The sequence below is a fragment of the Euprymna scolopes genome, chromosome 16 (assembly GCF_053919585.1).
Source record: "Euprymna scolopes isolate OS-2025 chromosome 16, ASM5391958v1, whole genome shotgun sequence".
Classification (NCBI taxonomy): domain Eukaryota; kingdom Metazoa; phylum Mollusca; class Cephalopoda; order Sepiida; family Sepiolidae; genus Euprymna; species Euprymna scolopes.
The window spans coordinates 51,055,056-51,076,836 of NC_136497.1; the positions used below are offsets into that span (position 1 = coordinate 51,055,056).

A 21,781-nucleotide genomic window follows, 5' to 3' on the forward strand; every position below is an offset into this window, starting at 1 on the left:
GAAAGGCGGTGAGAAACAACCAATTTAACTTTATTGGAATCTTGAACATTACCTTAACTAATACTATATAGAGAATATGGATATATTGAAGATTTTAACTCTTAACTAAATTAAAGAGGTTAGCTCGTTTTTAAACATTATGCAAAAAAAAATAAAAAATAAAAGTTTACTGAATGAAATAATGCAAGCTTATTTTTTGCCAACAATTTTATTTACGCAACATTTCTTTTAATAAAATTCCATAACAAATCATAACGACATGATTATTTGGAAACTAAACTCTTCAATATGTATGAAATGCGTCGATACTTTGGCACGGTACATTCATTTTGACCACAGGCGCCCGTGCCCACTATTTTACTGGGCTGGCAGAATCTCCCACTAACTGCTGTAGTTTTTTTTTTTTTTTTTTTTTTTTACAGGTGGGGTGAGCATACTTCCACTGAGCAACGCTGATATATGGGTCCTGCTAGTATCTAATATTAAAATTTCATAAAGGGCTTACATCTTTTCATAAAACTAACTTATAGCCCACATTATGACATTTTAAACCCAACACCTGTATTCCAAAATTCACAAATGATCGGTTAATTATTTCAGGAGTAAATATAAAAATCAACTTTTTAAAGATATAGATTAAATTCTTTTTATAAAATTTCAGAAACAAACATGAATATAAAAACTAAAATGTTAAGTTGATTTTTTAATAAACTATTCATTCAGGGCACCAATTACTATAATTATCATCCATAATCCCAATAGCATTTTTGCAGGATACCATTGGATTTTCCTCTTCATCAACCCAGAAGTTTGGAAACAAATGATGTAACTTTAAAAAAAATATTCTTTAGTAATTGCCATATTGCTTTTTTGTAAGCAATAAGACAACAAAATTAATGATGGACAGAGCCTCTTATATAAATACTTGAACACAACTGAAATGTGTATTCATTTAATTGTTGAGCAATGAAAATACTATTTCAAACTAAAGCATGACAACTGACAAACTCTAAGATGTAAAGATCGAAAAAAAAAAAAAAAAAAAAATGACAGCACCACAGAAGCTTAAAAGAAAAAAAAATCCCACCCCTTTAATATAGAGCTCTCTAAATGCTGAAAGACTTTCTACACTGATAGCATCTTTTCTCAGATCACTTGCCTTTGGAATACCCCCCCCCCCCATTTTCTTTTGACCATAACAATATATGGAAATTTAAATGTAATGTAAACAAACATTCTGCTACATAACTCATCCCAACCGTGCCCTATTACTATGACCCCTATCAAAAGAACCCCTTATGCATGAAAAAGTCAAAACAAGTAAACTGACAGTTAATTATGGGTCAAGCTAATTAGAAACCTGACTGTTGGAGATACACATTACATCACTTTATTCAATAATTCCATGTGTCTAGTCAAGTGGTTTGTTAGCTATTTAGAGATATAAAAAGAAATAAATGCATGTTACAGTTAACATTACATCTTTGCTATGTATTATCATTTTTGCTTTGTAAATATATCTACATGTTCCAACATCTATATCTAATACGAAATCAACCAATGCATTGTGACAACTTCAAGCTTACACATCTAAAAAAAAAAAAAAAAAAAAAAAAAAAAAAAAAAAAAAAAAAAAAACTCAGTCACTACTCAAAGCTGAAAATTTATAAAATGACTGCTTCATCAAGTGGTTTGTCTAAACTGTTCTTTTGTTTGTACCAATATATAAACACAGAGAAAAACAGAAAAAGGAACAGTGAGGATTAAGTGAACAAATCCTCTTAGGACAATTTGATTTTTTTGATAAATACGTTTAGTCAATGAAGCATAAAAAGTCACTTGCTCGGACACATGTCGCATTTGGTAGACTGTGGTAGGTTAAGAAGAAAATTAGCATTCAGCCTAAAATATCTGATAAACTTCCGCACGAGTAATTTTTTTTCTGCACGGGTGAATTCAGAGCTGCTTCCAAAAGAATCATTGGCCAATCATAATATACATGTCATCACCCTGAACTAGTAATCACCAATTGAAATGCTGAGATCAGTGGAGGTTGATGGTTTTTGTTATATAAAAAATTAAGAAAATAATTCACATGCAGCAACACGAGACAGACATCAATAGGTGCTTAAAGATCACATCAACATGTAAAACGTGTAACACAAGACACCTGTAAAGTATATTAATAAAATCATTTACATAGTTATATTAACTTCATTATGAATTATTTAAAGATCATTCTCTAATCATTTCTTTTTTAACTGGAGATAAAGTACTTTTAGTTTTATGTTTATGGAAGGGGAGGGGGGTCAGTTATATTTTCCATAACATATTTGTTCCATAATTCTTACATGTTTTTCAAACAAATCAATTTCATGTAAAAAAATATTTTTATATCACTGTAAAATTTATTCATATAAATATATTTATTTATATTCAAGCAATGAACCATTTACATAAATTTATGTAATATATATTAGTGGCCTGGCACGGCCACAGGGGAGACAACCAAAACAGCAAACCTGAAGCTATATATATAATATATAGGCAAATTTGGGCACATTTTATTGGTTTGAAAATATAGGTTAATTTTTTACCAATTGCCATGAAATTTTAACCATAGAATAGTATTATAATCTCCAAAAAGCCTGCAAATTTTCATGTAGTTTTGACTCATAGAACCAAAGATATGAGCATTTCAATACCACTTTTTTGGGGCAATTTTATAAGTTCAGAATCTTGGTGATTATTGATCAGAATTTAACAAATGAAGATTCATGGGAAAGCTAATGACCTGAATTGTGTAGTGGGTTATGTGACAATTGCCCTTAAGGTCACACATTGTTTAAACAAGTTGGGAATCATTTTTCTATATTAATTTAACATAAAATAAGCACCCACTTTATGGCCACCTTGGTTATAAAGTGGGTGCTTATTTTATGTTAAATTAATATAGAAAATAATATAGAAAAGTGATCCCCCACTTTTTAAAACTATAATTTATTCATATTGTTGAAATTACTTGTTTCCTGAGATTTTAACTTATTTTTGTTTTCAGCACCACCGAAAACCTTTAATAGTGGTAATTTTAAAGGAATTCTTTGTGGGTGAAAAGATACTGCACATTTACCAATATTTCAAACAGTAAATTTGTTTTCCTACTTTTGCATATGAATTAGAAAATATCTGATATTTCCCTAAAACTTCTGGCCTTGATGGAGGGAGACTAAACTTGCTATAGTTTTAAATAATCTGAAATAACAGCAAGGGAAGACTTCATTCCAAATATTTCTCATATGTTATATTTCCTCTCTTGTTTTCATACATAAAGTAAATTTCACAGGGCATAAAGATTATTTGATACTGGAGATTTCATAATTGTACCCTATTTCCAAAAGAGGGGAGATGTAACATGAGAAATATTTGTAATAAAGCCTTCCCTTGCTGTTATTTCAAATCATTTGAAACCATAGCAGCAAGTTTTAAGCTCCCCTCCATCAAGTACAGAGGTTAGTTGAAGATCTGAGTTTGAGTGTTTAAGACTTCAAGTGTATGAGTAAAGCGTTTTGGCTACTGACTCCACAACATTTGTAAATCGGATTGAATCACTTTCCAAGTGACATCAAGATTGCGGATTAAAAGAAATCTTAATCTTTTCTTGACACAAGCTCATTAAAAAGGAAAAGAACATTTTATCACAAAGAAAGTGCATCTAAGATCATATTGAATTAGACTGTGTAAGGGCAAGTACTTTTATAATAAAAATCTTGGCTAGAAATTTGAAGCCTTGGACAAAACCAAGTGTGAAGTGATAATTTTAGTTAAAAAAAAACAAAAAACAAGTGTTATATAAAAAATAAAAATAAATTTAAAAGCAAAGAGAAATGAAAGAAAGTAAAATCTAATAAATGTGTGTGCATATGTGTTATGAGGACTTATGCATTCACTCGTAACATTCTTTTTATCATTATAACCCCCCCCCCAGTCTAATACTTTTGTGAGGGAATCAGCAACCCAATGCAAAACTACAGACTAACTGAACAGTTGGAACATAACCTTTCCTTTGTATTCACTTTCTTGTACAATATCTTCTTTTCAACTTAAACCCATTGTTCAAGTCTTTCTTTATGGCTGGATCGAAAATAAATTTTGAAGGTGAATTAAACACAAATTCAAAAGTTAAATTCAGTCAATGGGCAACCCCTACCGTCTAGGTCAAAAAGTAAAAAGAAATCTGTGTTTACGTTGATTTCTCAACTGGCTTAAATTCAGTACTAAAAGTTTACCATTACCTACTTCCTAGTGCTGAAGTTTTTATTAAGTGAAACAGAGGAAAGATCTTCTCTAAAGTCAATCCGAGTGATGCATATCTTCAAATTCCAGTCAAAGAAAATAGCTCAAAGTTGCTTTGTATTAATACCCATAAGAGGTTATTCAAATTTAAAAGGTTAGCTTTTGGAGTTAAAGTAGTGCCAGCCATTTTTCAAGAAATTATGGATACTATGTTTGGCAACCTTGATTTTGCGATCACATACCTGGATGACATTACCATACCTAAGAAATGCTATGACACAAGAGAAAACGTTTTCTACAAAATATACCAAAACATCTTTCTGGGAATTAGGCACAATAGACAAAAGACTCCAAAATATGGTATACACATCATTCAAGGTCCTAAATTCACACATAAAAAATACCTTAATCAGATAAGTGTCTATTGGATGATCCAAACTATGCACCTCATGAAGAAGAGGTCACTGAGACAATATCTGACACTTGACATTAAATCACCCCAAGCAGCTCCAAAATGCAGATGATTGGGAAAGAAAACAAAGTTTACGGATCCTTTAACTATCAATCCAAAAAGGAAAAGGTATTAGTACCTCTTGCAGAATAAAGGCTTGGAAGAGAGGTGTTAACCCATTCACTGGTAATGGAATTTTCTAATCATTACCCCCCCCCGGGGCTAATACTCTTGTGGGACAGACCATCTAACTTAACAGTTGGAAAATACACCCTTTCCTTTATATTCATTTTCTTGTACAATATTATTTTCTACCTAAACCAGTTGTTCGAGTCTTTCTTTATTACCCTTTCGTAGGGCTACAACAATACGGCACATGGTTCTTGCAAGATTGCCCAAGTCTGGTCGGTACACGATGGCTAACCATCTGCCTGCTTCCCACCTGACTACAACTTGGATGTGTTCAAGTCCAACGTTAACAAATTCCTAATGAACCGCCCCCTTAAGTAAACACTTCATCAAATCTCCACACTAATGCAATGTACTTGCAATAACCCTTATCCCTGAGTGGCTTCCGGGCCTTGATAAGTGGTGACCACTGTGTAAAAAAAATAAATTAAAAAATTTGGGAATATCAGATGCTTTATCATAGATGGTAGCAGCACTTCTTAAAAAAAAAACAAAAAAACAAACTAATGTTGTTGACCAAAGCATACATTCAAGTAGGGATCACGTGAATTTAAATTCCTGGTTTAATCCAACCATAGTGGAGGATATACCAGGTGCACATGTATGCAAATAATGTTTTAAAATGCACATGTATATATGAAAACATTTATATTTTCAGAGTTTGTTAATCTTTATTATGCATTGATTGCAAAAGACAAAATTCATTTCGTTTTGCTTCTCTAATTTCTTTTGCATCATTTTTGCTTATTTCTTTTATCTACACCCTTACACATTTAGGCTGCCACCAAATGTTCACACACACACAGTTCAGTAATCACTATTTCTCCATTTAAACTCACCATCTAATGTCATTCCAACAACCATGTGTCGTGGTTCATATTTCACATCACAATCCAAGAACAAATATCATCATACATTGCCAATTTTGATGGACTCATTTCATAAATCAAAATTGGCAAACTCTGAGAAAAAAAAAAGAAAAGCCTCTTACCTCAAATAATGGAGATCTGATATTTCCTTCATACAAAGCCAACAAAACTCAGCACCACAAACAGTACAAGTCATATGATTGCAAGAACCATCATTCATTTTTGTAATGAATGCACTGCAGCGAGGGCAAGGTTTTATATCATCTTCTGAAAAGAAAAAGTAAGCTTATGATCAAGTTAATACAGAAGCAGGTGGAGGTTGGGATTCCAAAATAAGATTTTGTTGTATTTTAACTCAAACAGTAGAAAGCAAGAATAAATGATCACTCATTCATAAGTAGCAATATTGCAGTGGTCAATGATGCTGACTCTTTGCTTGGCTCAGCAGACAATGTTATAGTTCTGCCAGTCTTATAACATTTACCTTTAAAAGGTATGAAACCACTCCCCACAGATACAGAGAGTGATTTTAGTTAATATATACAATTAAGTTTTACATTAAATCTAAATAGCATTGCATCTGACATATCGATATTTTATTTTAACTAGCTATTTCTTTTTATCCTTGCACCATATTCTCTTCTGCATTATTATTTGGTCCATGACAAAGGTTATATTTCCAATAGTTTGTTTGTCATTATGTTTGTGTACAGGCTAGTGTCCACATTACTTGATCAAGTGTCACCCAAACTGGTCAAAATACTGTCACAGTCTAACTTAGAATTGATTAATTTTGAAATGTCTAGTACCAAGTTACAGAAAAGTTAATTCTGTTTATCACAGAGACTATATGGCTCGTACTGTAGAGAATGAGGTTCCATAGCTTATGACAATGACTGATCATGAAAAGTTTAGTCAAGGTTTAATTTTTTTTTTTTACAGAATTTCAAACTTTTAATTTGTCTTACCACAATGAAAATTTTTTAGCTTGGTCAGTTTTTTTTTTTTAGTTATGATGAATATCTCAATGGTATAACTTAATGAATATTTCCTACAATATGGAGAAGTAAAGTTCAGATAAGACTGGCCAATTATGTTGTTGTCAAATGGAGGTATGTTTTTGTTACATTATCGTTATTAATTGAATCAAATTGTCATAAATATAATTTTATTCCGATAATGTTATCTAAATGAATAAAGTCAAGTTTTTTTCATCTATCCTAACATCACAATGGGCTATGCTTATCTAATTATATGATACAGGATAACATCTTGTAATAACATACATAGTAATCAACAAATATCCACAACTAGCTTTAGGTATTCCTAATTTGCATATTCATTTTTGTATAGTTTCTGATAAATATTTAGTATTATACATGTGTAATTTGCAGTCATATTTTCTTATATATGGGCAATATTTTTCTTTTTGAATTGTGAAATATCTGATATTGCTAAGATGTTGAGAACAGATACAAAACTTTAATTTTACCCAAAAGGCCAAGGAAATTGGGTAGTGTAGTATCGATTCTATTCTCCCAGGAATTACCTTCTTTTTTAAGAGGTGGGTGTAATCCTTCCAGGTATTACATCTTCCTTTGAGGGAGAGGATAAAGTGTTCTGCTGTCATGAGACCATCTTTCCAGGAACCAACATTTTTTTTTTCCTTGAGGAGAGAGAGGTATAAACCAGTATCTATCTTGTTGCCATAATATCATACATTTCTTCATAATGATACCATCTTCCCAAGCATTACTACAATCGGATGGGGGGGGGAGAAAGAATTTTTCTAGGCTTATTTCTTCCTTTAATGGGGTAGTGTAGTACATTTTCATTCAACATCATACATTCCTCTCCGGTATTACCTCCTCATTGGGAGGGGGCATTATAGCATATGTTCCTTTCTCATGATAACTTCCTCCCAGGATTACCTTATCTTTATTTTTTTAGGTGGAGGTGGGGTGAGATAGTGTACTATCTAATCTGTTGCTATGATTTTTTCCTCCTAGGCACCAACTCCTCTTTGGGGGGGGGGGAATCTAAAGCTCTTGTGTCATTCTCTGAATCATTACATCTTCCTTTGGAGATAAAAGTGTGTAGCTCATTCATTATTATATAATCTTCCCAGCCTATCAAAAACATGTGACTGGAATGAACATATATTTACTAGTAATCTCTACAGAATTATTGGATACTAGCCTGGGTGCCCGGCGTTGCCCAGTGTTTGGAGGTGTATGTTGAGCCAAAAAAAAAAAAAAAAGTGGTAATAGGCAGGCAGGCTCGAACCCATACGGCAAAGGAGGAAAAGAATGTGAAGAAAAAAAAAAAAAAAAAAAAAAAAAAAAAAAGTGATATCTTTGCTGTTGCACCCGTCACCAAACCAGAAGTGACAAATATTTAAATTAAGGCTAGTCAATTGAAAAGAGGGGATGATTTTCAAAAATATAGCCAAAAAAAGTGACCCCTTCCTGTAGAAAAGTGCCCAGTTCAGGGTGAAGGAATTAATGTTTTTAGCCAATTTTTTTTATATTTGTCGCCCGAAGGATCAAGCTTCAAAACGGTACTGATATCGTGAAAATCAGTCACCTCTGTCGAAAGTTTTAGGCAGACATACAAACATACAAACAGACAGGTGAGATTTATATTATAGATAAATAGCTTCCACAACTTCAATGTTTTTAATATATGAGGATTTACTAAGAATTTTAAAATGTAGAAACAGCTTCCTATTTAACAGTTTAAAGGCTTCTAAATTTTCAAGGGTCATGTAGTAATTTTTTTTCTTCCGAACTATTAAAAGATTAAAATGATTGACTTGCTTACAAAGAAACTAAAATACTTTATAGACATCAGATTCATATTGCAAAGTTATATTTCCTTCACAACCATAAACACTCAGGCTGTGAATATAATTATATATTCTCACATTCTGAAGATTCTATTGCTGATTGCTTGCTAGGTTGTGCTCACGAGTATAAAATTCCTACTTGTGAGACGTCGGCTTGGGTTATAGCTGGTTGTTTGGTACAAGACAGGTTCAATCCACCATCGGATTTAGCCGTTGTTCCTTGATCTGTGACAGTTGATAGTTCTTGTGTGTGTGGCGTGTTTGCTCAGTTGGGAGAGTGCTCACCTCACATGCAAGAGGCTCGGGTTTCAAATCCAGAGTTCGGATATGTCTAACTGATGAGCCCAAAATGAGGGCAAAACTTTAGTCTTAAACTTCCGGTTTGTTAGTTATCATGGCTCTTGTGAGCTGCGACATTGTCTGGGTGTGGAAATAATTATATATTTTCTCACATTCTGAAGAATACACACACATATATATAAGAAACTGCATATCAAATACTGATTTTTATGTATTTTAGTCTGATTATTAGTACATGCTCCACATCCCCATTTTTAGATTAACTCAAGTTAACTGATTTTTATATTTTATCTCCTCAGCTGTTTTCTTTTGCTTACTAATTTCAGCATTAGAGTAGGAATGACTAACCTCCACATAGTAATAAATCCTCATCCTATCATTCACTCCAAAACACTAAGAAAGGATAGAAATCTACTTAGAATCACTTTCTTGTATTACACTGTTCATTCACTTTATATTAAACACCATGTCTACCAACAATTGTGTGGTTAATAAAACTTGCAAGAGTTTTTTTTTCTTTTTAATAGAAATTATTTGAGACAAGGCATGAAACCACTTTATCTAAGGTGCTAACAAGAACAAAAGATGATTATTGCAATGACAGGAGATGCCTACTGAACTTATTCCTGAAAAAGAGCAAGAAGGAAAATAGTGAGCAGAAAGAGTTTTGCAATCTTACAATACTTAGAAAGAAGCTACTGGAATAGGAAGCTGTATTACAATGAAATATTAAAACACTGAATTGATGAAGGCCAAGGAGTTAAATGAGCTGAAAGAAGGGAATGGATCAGACAATTTTGAAGAACATATGCTGTAATAGTATTTATAGAAATAATCACATTGACAAACCGGTTCTCACCAGATCACTGAAGTTAAGCAATGTCAAGCCTAGCCAGTAACAGATGGGTGACCATTTGAGAAAGCAAGGCACTGTATGTACCGCGAGTTAAAATACCAGGTTGGGAAGCTGACGCGGTCTATCCTTCTCTCGAGGGTAGATGGACCTCTTAAACCGTGGTAGGCAACCCATTTAGTGATGGCATCACGATAAAAAATACCCTTGATAGCCCTCGCGAAGCATCAAGTATTCAGCTAGACAAGATTTAAATTACACTACAAACTCGTGTAGAGAGTTCAATCTCGGCTGCAGCCACATGTATAGAAAAGACTGAGACTAGCAACATCATGTCTGTGAGATGTTATAGTGAAGGGTGGTGTCAATCAAATTACAAATACGTTTCTGCAATTTACCTTCAAATGGAAATTTTCAGATTATAAATACAAATATCCACAATTTTCATTCTTACGTTCTTAATATACACACAATTCCCTTACACTTCTTTTAGTTACCATAGAAATAAGCAATGATTAGACGAAGTTGAGGTGAATTTTTAGTTATAAAATGTTTCAATGTTGATTTTCATTATTATAATCCAAATTTTAGACAAAATATTCACTTTTCTAATGAAATACTAATCTTGATCTATCTATAAAAATTACTTTATTTACAAATTACTATAAAATAGTGCCTACCTTCAAGTGTTTTGTGTAGACACTTATTTACAAACCTTTAAAAACAGAAAAATCCCCACTTTTACTAGTATGTTGCTGTGAGGATGCCCGTTCTGAGTAGCAAAATGTTCAAGTGTTCATTATTATTCAGAAATTGAATTCAGCAACATTAATATTTCTAGATAGTTGAAGAATAGAATAAAAATACTTATATAGATAATATTTATCAAGATATTGTTGTAAATTCCTTCTGGCTTCGATGCCTCCCAAATCCTAAATCACCGTCTCTAGAAAAGTCAGGCTTTTATACTACAATCAGCAGTATCTCATTTGCATAAAGCGATCAGTTGGATTAGCATAAAACTGGAAAGGCAGTCATTTTTTTCTTTTCTTTTTGTTTGCAAGGGACTGCGCAAGAAACAGGTGTGTACTGATTTTTAATGCCCTTTAATTACATGCACCCTTGATCTTTAAGATCAATAATCGGTCTTATAGTCCCCCATCCATGCCAGACATCTTCAGTCACAGTGCAACCATCATACCAGTTCTTCTTGCAGGACTACTTCAAACTCCTCCTCTGCCAGCAAAGAAACTCTTCGTACATCCAAGATGTGACGTGGCATTCCGTCTACTGCCACCGTGTTCTTGGAGAGTACATCAGTTATAGTATCTCTTCCCCATTGTGTTGTACAACGAGGATTGGGTAGCTTCACTCGCACTTTCACCAACTACGATTTCTGCTTTTGTCTGTTCCATTTTTTCTGTTACACCCAATGAATGTCTCCGTATGTACATGAAAATGGATCGATGTGGCACTGACATTTCCTCTTGACCAGACTTTGTGCCATATATGCCCTTGGGGCGAAATTTGACTTCTTGTTACCACAGCTTTTATAGTATGATGGTGCCTCTCTATAATCCTATTGCCACTCAGCCGGTACACAGCTCGAAAATATTGCCTAATGTTCCACTCTGTACATACACTAAAAACTTCTGAGCGAAAGGACATACCATTTAGCACTTCTACTTGTCCCTTTTCCATACACATCACCTCAACAATTTTCTTAACTTCTGCCATTTCCATTCTCATTCTTCGCCATATTGCTGACCGCCCAGACCCACAGTCAATCATAGTCAGATATGGTTTGCGTCAATAATGAGTGAGGTCAATGGCTGACTGGCCAATTTTCTGACACATGTAATTCCCCTTTTTTGTGTTCAGCCAGTGCAGAGTTAATGGATTGCCATTCCCTACATTGCTCCACCACCTCCTGGACATCTTCCATCGTGATGTACGGATTCACTTTTTTGCTAAGTATAAAGTTTGTTCTTTTCCGAAGTGATGCATCTTATGCAGGTCATTTAGCCAATCTACTGTACAGCACACTGGAGCCACAGCCTTCTTTTCCCTTTAGCCAAGCCATTTTCATTATGGTTAATCGATCTGCTTTATTCTTCTGTGCTGGAACCAAGGTAACAGTTACCTTCAGTCCAAATTCTCAGATTAGGTCTCCAAGTGCTCTGTTGACGCTTTATAAGCATCTCTGCTGCCCCTTTTGTCTTGATCCACTTATTCCCAGATATCTCCGATCTAATCCATGATGCTATTGTTGCAGAGAGTGTTCTAACATCCACTACCTGTAACCCCCATTTTAAAGCTAGATTGATGCCCTTCATCAGAGCATAGAGTTCTGCAACATTGATATGGGCACTATCATCTTTTTTCTGTAACCAAGCAGCGTCTTCAGTAGTTGAACTCCTATTTCTAATAATACCCCTAATGCCAGTTTGCTAGCGTTGATCCATATCACCCCTTCACAGCTCCTGTTTACATGTCATTCTCCCTTCACCGGGTCTACGTTTTTCATTTTTGCAATGACTTCTTGTATCATGAGCAGCACTCCTTGGTCAATCGCAGTCTCCCATCAGTTCGTACCCGTCTACCTTTTAATAAAGCAGCATGCTGTTCGCAACCATGTGGCTATGGGGTAATGGCTAACCAACTTTCTGCATATTGAGAAAAGCTCTCTTGGTCAAGCCCTTCCTAGCTTCAGGGATCTCGTTTCGTCCAAAGATCAACTTTCCTGCATTATTTTGTTGTAATCTCAATCCCAAAGCCATTCCGTTTTCCAATGATTTGGATAGTTTAGCCATTAGTATGTATGTTTTTATACGATTCCTCACCCTTTCCACAGACACCACGGTCTCATCTACCAGCACATCAATGTCGGAGCATCATCTTTGGCCAGCACAGTCTTAAGAATTATCATGAACTTTGGTGCAGAATTCAATTCAAATCCTAGTCTGGTCAAACAATAAATTCAACCTTTATACTTAACTAATTGATACTGCCATAGTTTTTCGTCCACATGGATTTGTAGATAGGCTGATTTAAGGTCCATGATTTTAGTTGATTGTCCCATTCTCCTCCTCTCTCTAACTTCTTCATACACATCAATTCCATCTTATGTGTGACTAGCCACAAATTTGTTTAATTCTTGGAAATCAAACACTGGGCTGACTTTTTTCTTGGTAGGGTGAACCACAGCAAGGAGTGCCAGAATTCCTTCCACCTTCCCCAACCATGGTATCAGAATTTTTTTATTCACCTTTCTACTTCCTTTTCAAACTGCAATTCTATCTCCTTTCAATATGCTTTTGTAGCAGTTAACCCAGTTTGGTAACACAGGTGGGTCTGCGGACTAATGCCACTCTACAGACCACTTTTCGCCATCAAAATGGGCTCAAAAATCCTCATCCTGACATGGCCTGGGTTTTGTCGATTGGACAGTATTGGTTGAACTTCTTGGCATTCTTGATACACACCGATTGCCAAAGTCACCCAGTCTTTAGCTATCGTAACTCCTCCCAGTCAGTCTATCACATCTAGCCACAGTACAACATTGATTCCCACAATAAGCCTGTTCAGCACAATCACAGAGTCGCAGCGGTATGTTCCTTACCACAAGCTCAGTATCTGCCTCTCCACAGCACCTCACCTCCCTGGCATCTACTGCTTGAATATTGCTTGCTCCATTCCATGAGTCACCGACACTTGTAATGACAAACAGTCGTGCAGCCAGTATTGACAAAGGTTCTAGCCCTCCTCCTGTTGATAGTGATCACTATCTGGGGCAACAAGCCCTCACATGCCATATCATTATCAAAAGAATGACTACTGGCATAATAGCATCCCTTTACTCATTTCCCTGAAGCACAGGACACTCCCTGCTAAGGTGTGCAACCTAGCCACACCGAAAACAGATAATGCAGCTCTTTACAGTCTTTTAGCAGGTGGGATTCTTGACATTTTAAATATTTACCAGTAAATTTATGCCTTTGCCTTCTCACCAACTGTTCCTCTTGACTGGGATTGTTATAGAGGCTACAACTGTCCCCAGTTCACCAGGATGTTTCGCCAACATGCTAGCATGCCTCAAAATCTCCACCTCTATAGTTTCAATCTCACTCATTTGCTGCAACTCCCTGGAGATGCAGTCAGGAAAACCACTCACGACAGCCAGCTTAACGATTTTCTCAAGGCTGCACCCCATATATCCAGCCAATCCTGTTAAACGCCTTATTTCCGACACATCCACATCCACTGATTCCTCAGTCCAGGCAACTTTCTTGAGAGCATTGTACGCCTCAAAAGCATTCTCCACAAATGCAGCCGTTAATTTACTCTTGATATTCTCAGCTATGGTCTGGTCCATTTCTCCCATTTCCAAGTAGACCGCGATCACATTCCCTTCCAAATACATTGGAATCAACGTTGCTATGTCTTTGCTCTTTTGAAGCTTTGCAACTAGCTTCAGCTTGTTAAGCCAGGCAACCACATCTCCTTCTCCGGTAAATGGCCTGATGATATCGCTGCTTTGCCTTATTCGGTCACTCACTTTTGCCAAAATCGCTTGTAAATTTCTCCTGGTTTCGATGTCAAAAAAAAGTTCTCACCACTGTCTAATTTCTTCCGATTGCAAAAACAACTCTCTGCTCACAAGACTTGCGCCTTCTGTCACCAAATCCTAAATCACCAAGTCTCTAAGTCAGGCTTTTATACTACAATTAGCAGCATCTCATTTGCACAAAGCGATCAGTTGGATTAGTATAAAACTGGAAAGGCAGCTATTTTTTTCTTTTCTTTTTGTCTGCATGGGACCACACAAGAAACAGGTGTGTACTGATTTTTTAATGCCTTTTAATTACAATTGTAAAATTCAAGTCTGACAATGACGATTATATTATGTAATTTCTAGTGAAATCCATTTTCAAACAGCTTATTTTTAGATCAGTGTTAAAATTGTGTAGTCACACAGCATTTATCCTTTCAAACATTCCTTGTTGAAGATTATTTTTGTCTATTTGATCTATTGATACTTCTTTCTGAAATCATAAACATACTATCATAAGTACATTTTTTTAAGTCATAAACTTTAATTTTTCTTTCTGAGTTTTAACTGTAATAATTTTCTGAAGGACTTATAAACTTCTGTATAGAGTTCAACAAAATAGAGAAAGCACAAATGAAAGAAACTCGCATGACCTAACTCAGTTCAAATTACAGACGTCATCATAGCATGTCAATGTACTTTGGAGTCATCTAATCTATCCAATACTGTAAGCTGATAAGTCTTAAGATAATTATTCCCAGAAAAGCTATAATCAAGATTACAATGCTTAAGTCATTTTCATATTTCCATTTAATGTTTATGAATAAGTTTCGTTCTAAAAATCTGCGTTCGTTTCATGTTTTTGTTTACCATTTAAACTATTTAACCTGTGTAACAAAACTTTTTTTCTCCAAAAACTAACAAGAATTCCAAGTTCTAGCTATTTTAAACAAATTATTCTTGTCTAGTTATTGAAAACAAACTCAGTAACAAAAATGATTTTTTTTTATACAGATTTTATTACTTTTTTTTTTGAACTGGTGTAAAGAAAAAATATTTTCCTGACACATAACTGGGACACAGTAAACTTACAAATAGATATTTTTGTGGTGGTATGTTTAAATACATGATTAGTATTGTTTATGATATAAAAGTAAACAGTCACTACATTTCCAGAAGGAGCTTACTTTTGTTCTAACTCACAATATATGTTTCTTTGGTTGTTTAAAAAGGTGATGAGAACAAACAGAATAAAATAATTTTATGCTAAGAGACCACTTCGCCTAATGATTAGAATGTTTGCTAATGGGCACAAGAGACAAAAATAAAAAGATACTGAACACCCCCATCCCTTCTATACACTCAGCATTATAAAGTGAAGATCCGGGTTAAGTGGAGTAATCTTAGCAATGAAGTGTCACCCTTCCCTATGTCTGTTGTAGCCAATGAACAAAGGACCCTCTGAGTTGACTACTTTTCATTAAAAAAAAAACAAAAAAAAAAAAACAAAAAACACATGGTTAGAGAAATAAAATAAATTTATTTAAAAATTTGTTTTTATATTTTCAACCATTTTTTGAGAATATGAAAATTATTTTACTAAACCAACTATTTTGGAAATAGATTTTAAATTAAAATGCTATAAATAGTATTTGTAAATTATTACTCATGGAAGAAGATTTCTACAGTTGAACCCATGGAGTCAATCATTTGGGCTAGAGACTTGCCAGCCTGAGTTGTTCAAAAATTTTGCATCAAAATAGCTATTAACTGTTAATTATAAAAACAAATTAAAATTAATAAAAAAAAAAAATTAAAAAATAAAATGTGATCTGAAAGCTAACTCACTTTGTGATCCAGTTTCATGATTATAATTAAGAGCTGCTGCTCTCATATTTGGGGATCGCTCTGCCCTCGCTGCATCGCATGTTTGGTTAGGGTGCCAGATCTGTTTACAATGGTAACAGAAATCTGTCTCACATTCAGGGCGTTCACATTTCAGTTTGGGACAACTAGCACAGCCAGTTGCTATCACAGCATAACTGAAAAAGAGAAAAGAAACATGAATGCTAAAAAAATAAAAAATTCAAGTGAATTAAACTTTGCTTATAAATTTTAACATTTACAATTCGGTTCTATTTAAATTAAAGTGAAAATAGCTAATTTTGTTTTATGTTGAATAGAATTTCATGAAATAAAAAAAAAATTAAAAATAAAAAAAACCCCGGACAACCCCAAAGCAACTTTTTTATTCAATGGTTCACCAAAATGCCAATGCCAAAAGTAACTCAAGTATAAAGGTTAAGATTATCAGTAGGATGATGATCCATACTATGAGAGGATAGAAAACGATAGGTGAAATGGGCAGAAGCAAATGGTTCGACAAGTATTTAACATTGACTTGAAGATGACCATGTTGTAACCGGCTGGGAAGCAACCTCGCTGCATTGTGTTTCAAGTCAAATTAAAAAAAATTGATTAGTTTTCTAAAAAAAAAAAAAAAAAAAAAAAAACAGATAAAATAAATGTTGGGGTAGCACCCCTACAGATTCTGACGATGGACTATTCCTGATGTCACTTCCAGTAACCAGTTTCTGCTATTGAGCAGTCTGGAGCTGAGATGGAGTGGGAGTGGGTCGTAACCTTACTTTGTCTTTCCAGTTGAGCAGAGTCTGACCGTGGCTACCGAGAAAGAAAGCCGATGCATATGACAGCGTAACGTCACTTCCTAATTAAGTTGTAGGTATAGACAGCTTCCGGTATTCAACCACGTGGTCATACTAACAAGCATAAAAAAATATGGCTACCAATATGTGTTACCGATTGTCCATGTATGTTCTAAAGAAAAAGAACAATTCTCCATTCGGAAAATAATTATTATAATTGCACATCTGGGATAATTTTAATCAAAATATCGTAAGTGAATTCGTGTTTGAACTTTTATTTTTATTGGAGAAAGTCGAATATTTTATTTATTTATTTATTTTTTACTGCAAAACAAACAATTTTTGGGTTTGTATTACTGTACACATAGATTCGAAAAAGTTGTCAAAAAACAAATATATAACAAATAAATGTTATCAAAAACAAGATAAGTTACTTTTCTACCAAACTGGATATATTTTTCAGGTTTTTATTCAATGTAACATGTTTATTCAGCTCGAAAAACATACATTGTTTACTGATGTATTGGAAAATTCAAAATGGCGCCCGACTCTCTTTAACACGGTAAGTTCGGGAAAAGGTGTTATAAATAATAAACTAGACAAAATACTATTAAAAAACCACCGAATATATGTCAACCTATGTCACGGTAATATATATTGAGCGAGTTTCTAACAGTATTTTGTCTAGTTTTATATTTATAACACCTTTTCCCAAACTTACCATGTTAAAGAGAGAGTCGAGCGCCATTTTGAATTTTCCAATACATCGGTAAACAGTATGTTTTTCAAGCTGAATAAACATGTTACATTAAATAAAAACACTGAAAACATATCCAGTTAGGTAGAAAAGTAACTTATCTTGCCTTTGATAACATTTATTTGTTATATATTTGTTTTTTGACAACTTTTTCGAATCGATGTGTAGAAACACTTAAAATATATCCAATTAGATAGAAAAGTAACTTATCTCGTCTTTGATGACATTTATTTGTTATATATTTGTTTTTTTTGTGTACAGTAATATAAACCTAAAATTTAATTTTACTTGAAAATAATATTTAAAATACATGTGCGTACACTGTACAAGCACCCTTATTATCATAATAATAATAGTAATAATAATAAAAATGGTGTAGATGACATCAACTGGCGCCACACCACACCAACTAGTTGTGAAGGGTTAGGGAGGATGGAAAGACCGAGGTGAGAGAGTACTGAACAAATCTCCACTGGAAGTGTGCAGTTCAAATCTGGTACCTTGGGGAGGCATTTTATCACCCAAACCCCAGGAAACACCAATGGCCGATGCCAACGAGAAATCAGTGACAACGGCTGTTGCGATAACATGCAATCATCTGCACAAGTGGTCAAAAGGTGGAGAACACTGGAGAGTCACAAATAATACGCTACACATTTTGAGGAAAAAATGGACATAGAAGAACAGAAAACCAAAACTTTAAATATAATTTCTGTATTTAAAGTAATAGTTATTTAAATATTTCAACATATAATCTTGTGGAGAAAATCCAGCTTCCCAATAAGGGGCACTCTGGATAGGAACAAAAATAATCTCAGTCATGAAAGATTTCTCCTCCACCGACCGAAGACAGAAAAGGTAAAGTGTAGCATTAAAACAGATACTACACTGATCTTGTTCCGAAGGCCAAAAAATATTTGTTTAATGTTCCTATTTACAATGCCTCCCCACGGGACAGAGTTAGACACCAGGGTCGTTTTTTAACATGAAGAAAAGGAACAAAAATAAAAATTGTCTCAGTCGAGTCGTGAAGGATATCTCGTCCACTGACAGAACAAGAAATTGAAGTGGAGCATCTGAAGAACGGATACTACACTGTGATCTTGTCCCGAAGGCCAAGAAAAATGTTTCTTTGTTCCCTAAATTCATAATTCAGTTTTATCAGTATTAAATTGTATATTGCTTTAAAATTACTTAATTTTACATAGATAATGTTTATATTTTATATTGAATAAAGTTCAGTTTAAATAGTAATCGAACTGTGTTCCTTTTTCTTTTTAAAAATGTTTTATTGCTCTTTTTCAAATGGCCCTCATAGAGTACTGACAGTCTCACAAATCTTACCTACATTGCCTGCAGACATTTTTCAGTTAACAGGCCTTCTTACTCTCGGTGACCGTGGTCTGACTCAACCAATATACATTTCTGTATTTTCTGTTAATACATATTTCATTTTACTGTTTTCAAACCTTCTTGTTCTTCCAACATTTTAAAAACCACAACAATAAATAGGTTTCAATTAGATTCAAACAAAATTCATTACTTTTTTTTTTTTTTTTAAGTTAAAGAAGTAGGGAGGTGGGAAATTAACTTTTGTCATAGGAATAGTAAAATGAAAACATACACAAAATTTTGTCTAATTTTATCCAAATCACTTTTCCTTAAATTGTTTGAATTTTACAAATACAATTTTTATTTTTCAGGATTTTCCATTATTTAAGAAAAACAACCATCTAAATGAAAGCAGACAAAACTTACTTTCATGAGAGGAACAAGAGAAATGTAAATCTTTTATGCTTCATGTATACTGAAACATACAATTAATGTGTACAAAATCTTGCTCAATATACAACAATGAAATTCGATTTTTAGAAGACATCTATAGTTAAAACGAGATTCAATGAGAATAACATGATATCTCACAAAAGAAAAAAAAAAAACTAAGAAAAAAAATACAATTCTTTCAATTTTAAAAACATTTTTGATGTCTGTCCAAAAGACGAAGCGTTCAGCACTGATAGAACAGCAGCAACATTGATTTTATTAAGATGACATTAGAGAGACATGCTGAGCATCAGGTATCACCATGGCTTTTAGGAAATGTTTCACATATGCAGCTTTTAACATTGATTGAATAAATAGAAAATTACAAATTTTTCACAAAAAAAAAAAAAATGTTAAAGGACGCTGTTAACTAATATGCTTTCTGCTCAACAGCATAATCAAATTTAACGAACCAATGAAAACATTAGATTTATTCAATACCATACTATACACAGACTTCGTGATGAAGAAACTAACACAGCTTTGTATAAAGTCTTATTAGCTGTTCTTGCACGTTTACAAAGTACTTTCATAAATATTTTACGGTTTTGTGAATGAAAACTGTCAGTTAAAGGAGAGCCAAGAAAGTTGAGTATCAGAGACAATGTAATTTGGATGAACCATTCTTCTGCATGCTTTAGTGATTTTTTTTTTTTTTTTAAACAAAACACACCCAAACCTAAGATAGAATTTAAAACAAAATGTCATTTGAATAACTCAATTCTAAAATATGATTCTTATTCCGCATTTTAGTTTTCCAATATTCTAATTAGTAATTCTCCAGAGATTAAAAATCTGACTCTTAGCATTAAGAATCAGATGCCTCTCAAAACCTCACAGATTAAAGTAGATTTTATAAATTAAAAAAAAAAAATATATATATATATATATATATATATATATATATATATATAAAAAGGCAAAGAAATAGTTGAAGTAAACGTGTCACTTATTTAATAACCCATTAAGCAGACACTCCCATAATGATAGATTTAAATAAACATGTTTTTGTTGCCCATTTTAATAAACAGGTCATGATATTTAACACTGCATCTAAAATAAACCTTGTGAGAGGCAAGATATTCAATCACCTTTTCAGTTATGTAGAACAGAAAAATTAAAATTGTTAATTCATTTTATTAGCTCATACATTTTTGTGGACAAATTTATGAATAAAAAACAGCTACAGATCTCAAAAGGCTAGAAGCTTTGATCAATACTGCCTGTACCAAATTCTGCGGGTCTGCTGACATCATTTCGTCGTCAATACCCAAGTTGGGATCCTTGCAGGATCATCCCCTTAAACCAATCTCTTTTAAAAACGAGACTTCGCTTGTTTGGCTATGCTGTGTGTTGCCACCCAAGAGAATACACCTACAAAGCAATAGCTCCAGAACCACTCCAAGGTTGGTGAAGACGTTTGAGAAGCTGGCTGAAGACATGGTTGCAAACCAAAGCAGATGTTTAACCTAGCTCTGGTTTACAGTCGTCCTCACTGCTATGAGCTATCACGTACGGTTTACATTCATTCAGGATGCTGTGTATTCTACATGAAGAGCCGGATCAAATCATGAGTGAATGTCACCTCAAATACAAGTACAAATACTCACTACTAAAATATTCGTGAATAGGGTTGGTATACATAGAGCTTCAAATATTTTTTTTCATCTATTCCATCCGAATGCTTAATGATAAAAATGCCATTTCAAATTTTAGTATGATGAATTGAACCAACAGACATTAAAAATAATATTTACTGACCTCTATACGTTTCTATATTTCTTTTTTTTAGAAAATTAAATATGCCATAATTTTTATATACATAGACACATTTGCTCTCTACTCTAGAGTTGATCTTTCTATTAAAGGAGGTAAGTTTCTATTTAGAATAAACATTGCTCTTCATAAAACAATTGTTTTATAAAATAATTCAACAACTACTGTTTATTTAAAAAATAATCAAAATTGAAAAAAATTTTCCCAAGAATTTACTGCATGCATTTTAAAATAAATTTTAATTAGATTAGTGCGGATTATCTTTTTTCTTTTTTTAAACATTTAAGGAAAATTTATTTGAAACTTATCAAAGCATACAATTTCCAATTGAAACAATATCTATTTGCCTCCTCATGAAAGAAAAACTAGACACAAGGTTAGTTTTTATGTAGGAGACTTTCAG

The 21,781-nt window shown here is 33.6% G+C and overlaps 1 protein-coding gene across 1 annotated transcript in view; it reads right to left on the bottom strand.

The window, feature by feature from the left end:
- LOC145295950 (E3 ubiquitin-protein ligase RNF19B-like) overlaps window positions 1-21,781 on the bottom strand; it is a 197,538-nt gene that overhangs the window by 32,043 nt on the left and 143,714 nt on the right. The window contains exons 3-4 of the mRNA XM_080141840.1: window positions 16,204-16,397; window positions 5,925-6,069 (exon numbers count right to left, since the gene is read on the bottom strand). Of these exons, the coding sequence (XP_079997966.1) occupies window positions 5,925-6,069; window positions 16,204-16,397 (339 nt within the window). The remainder of the gene's footprint in view (window positions 1-5,924; window positions 6,070-16,203; window positions 16,398-21,781) is intronic.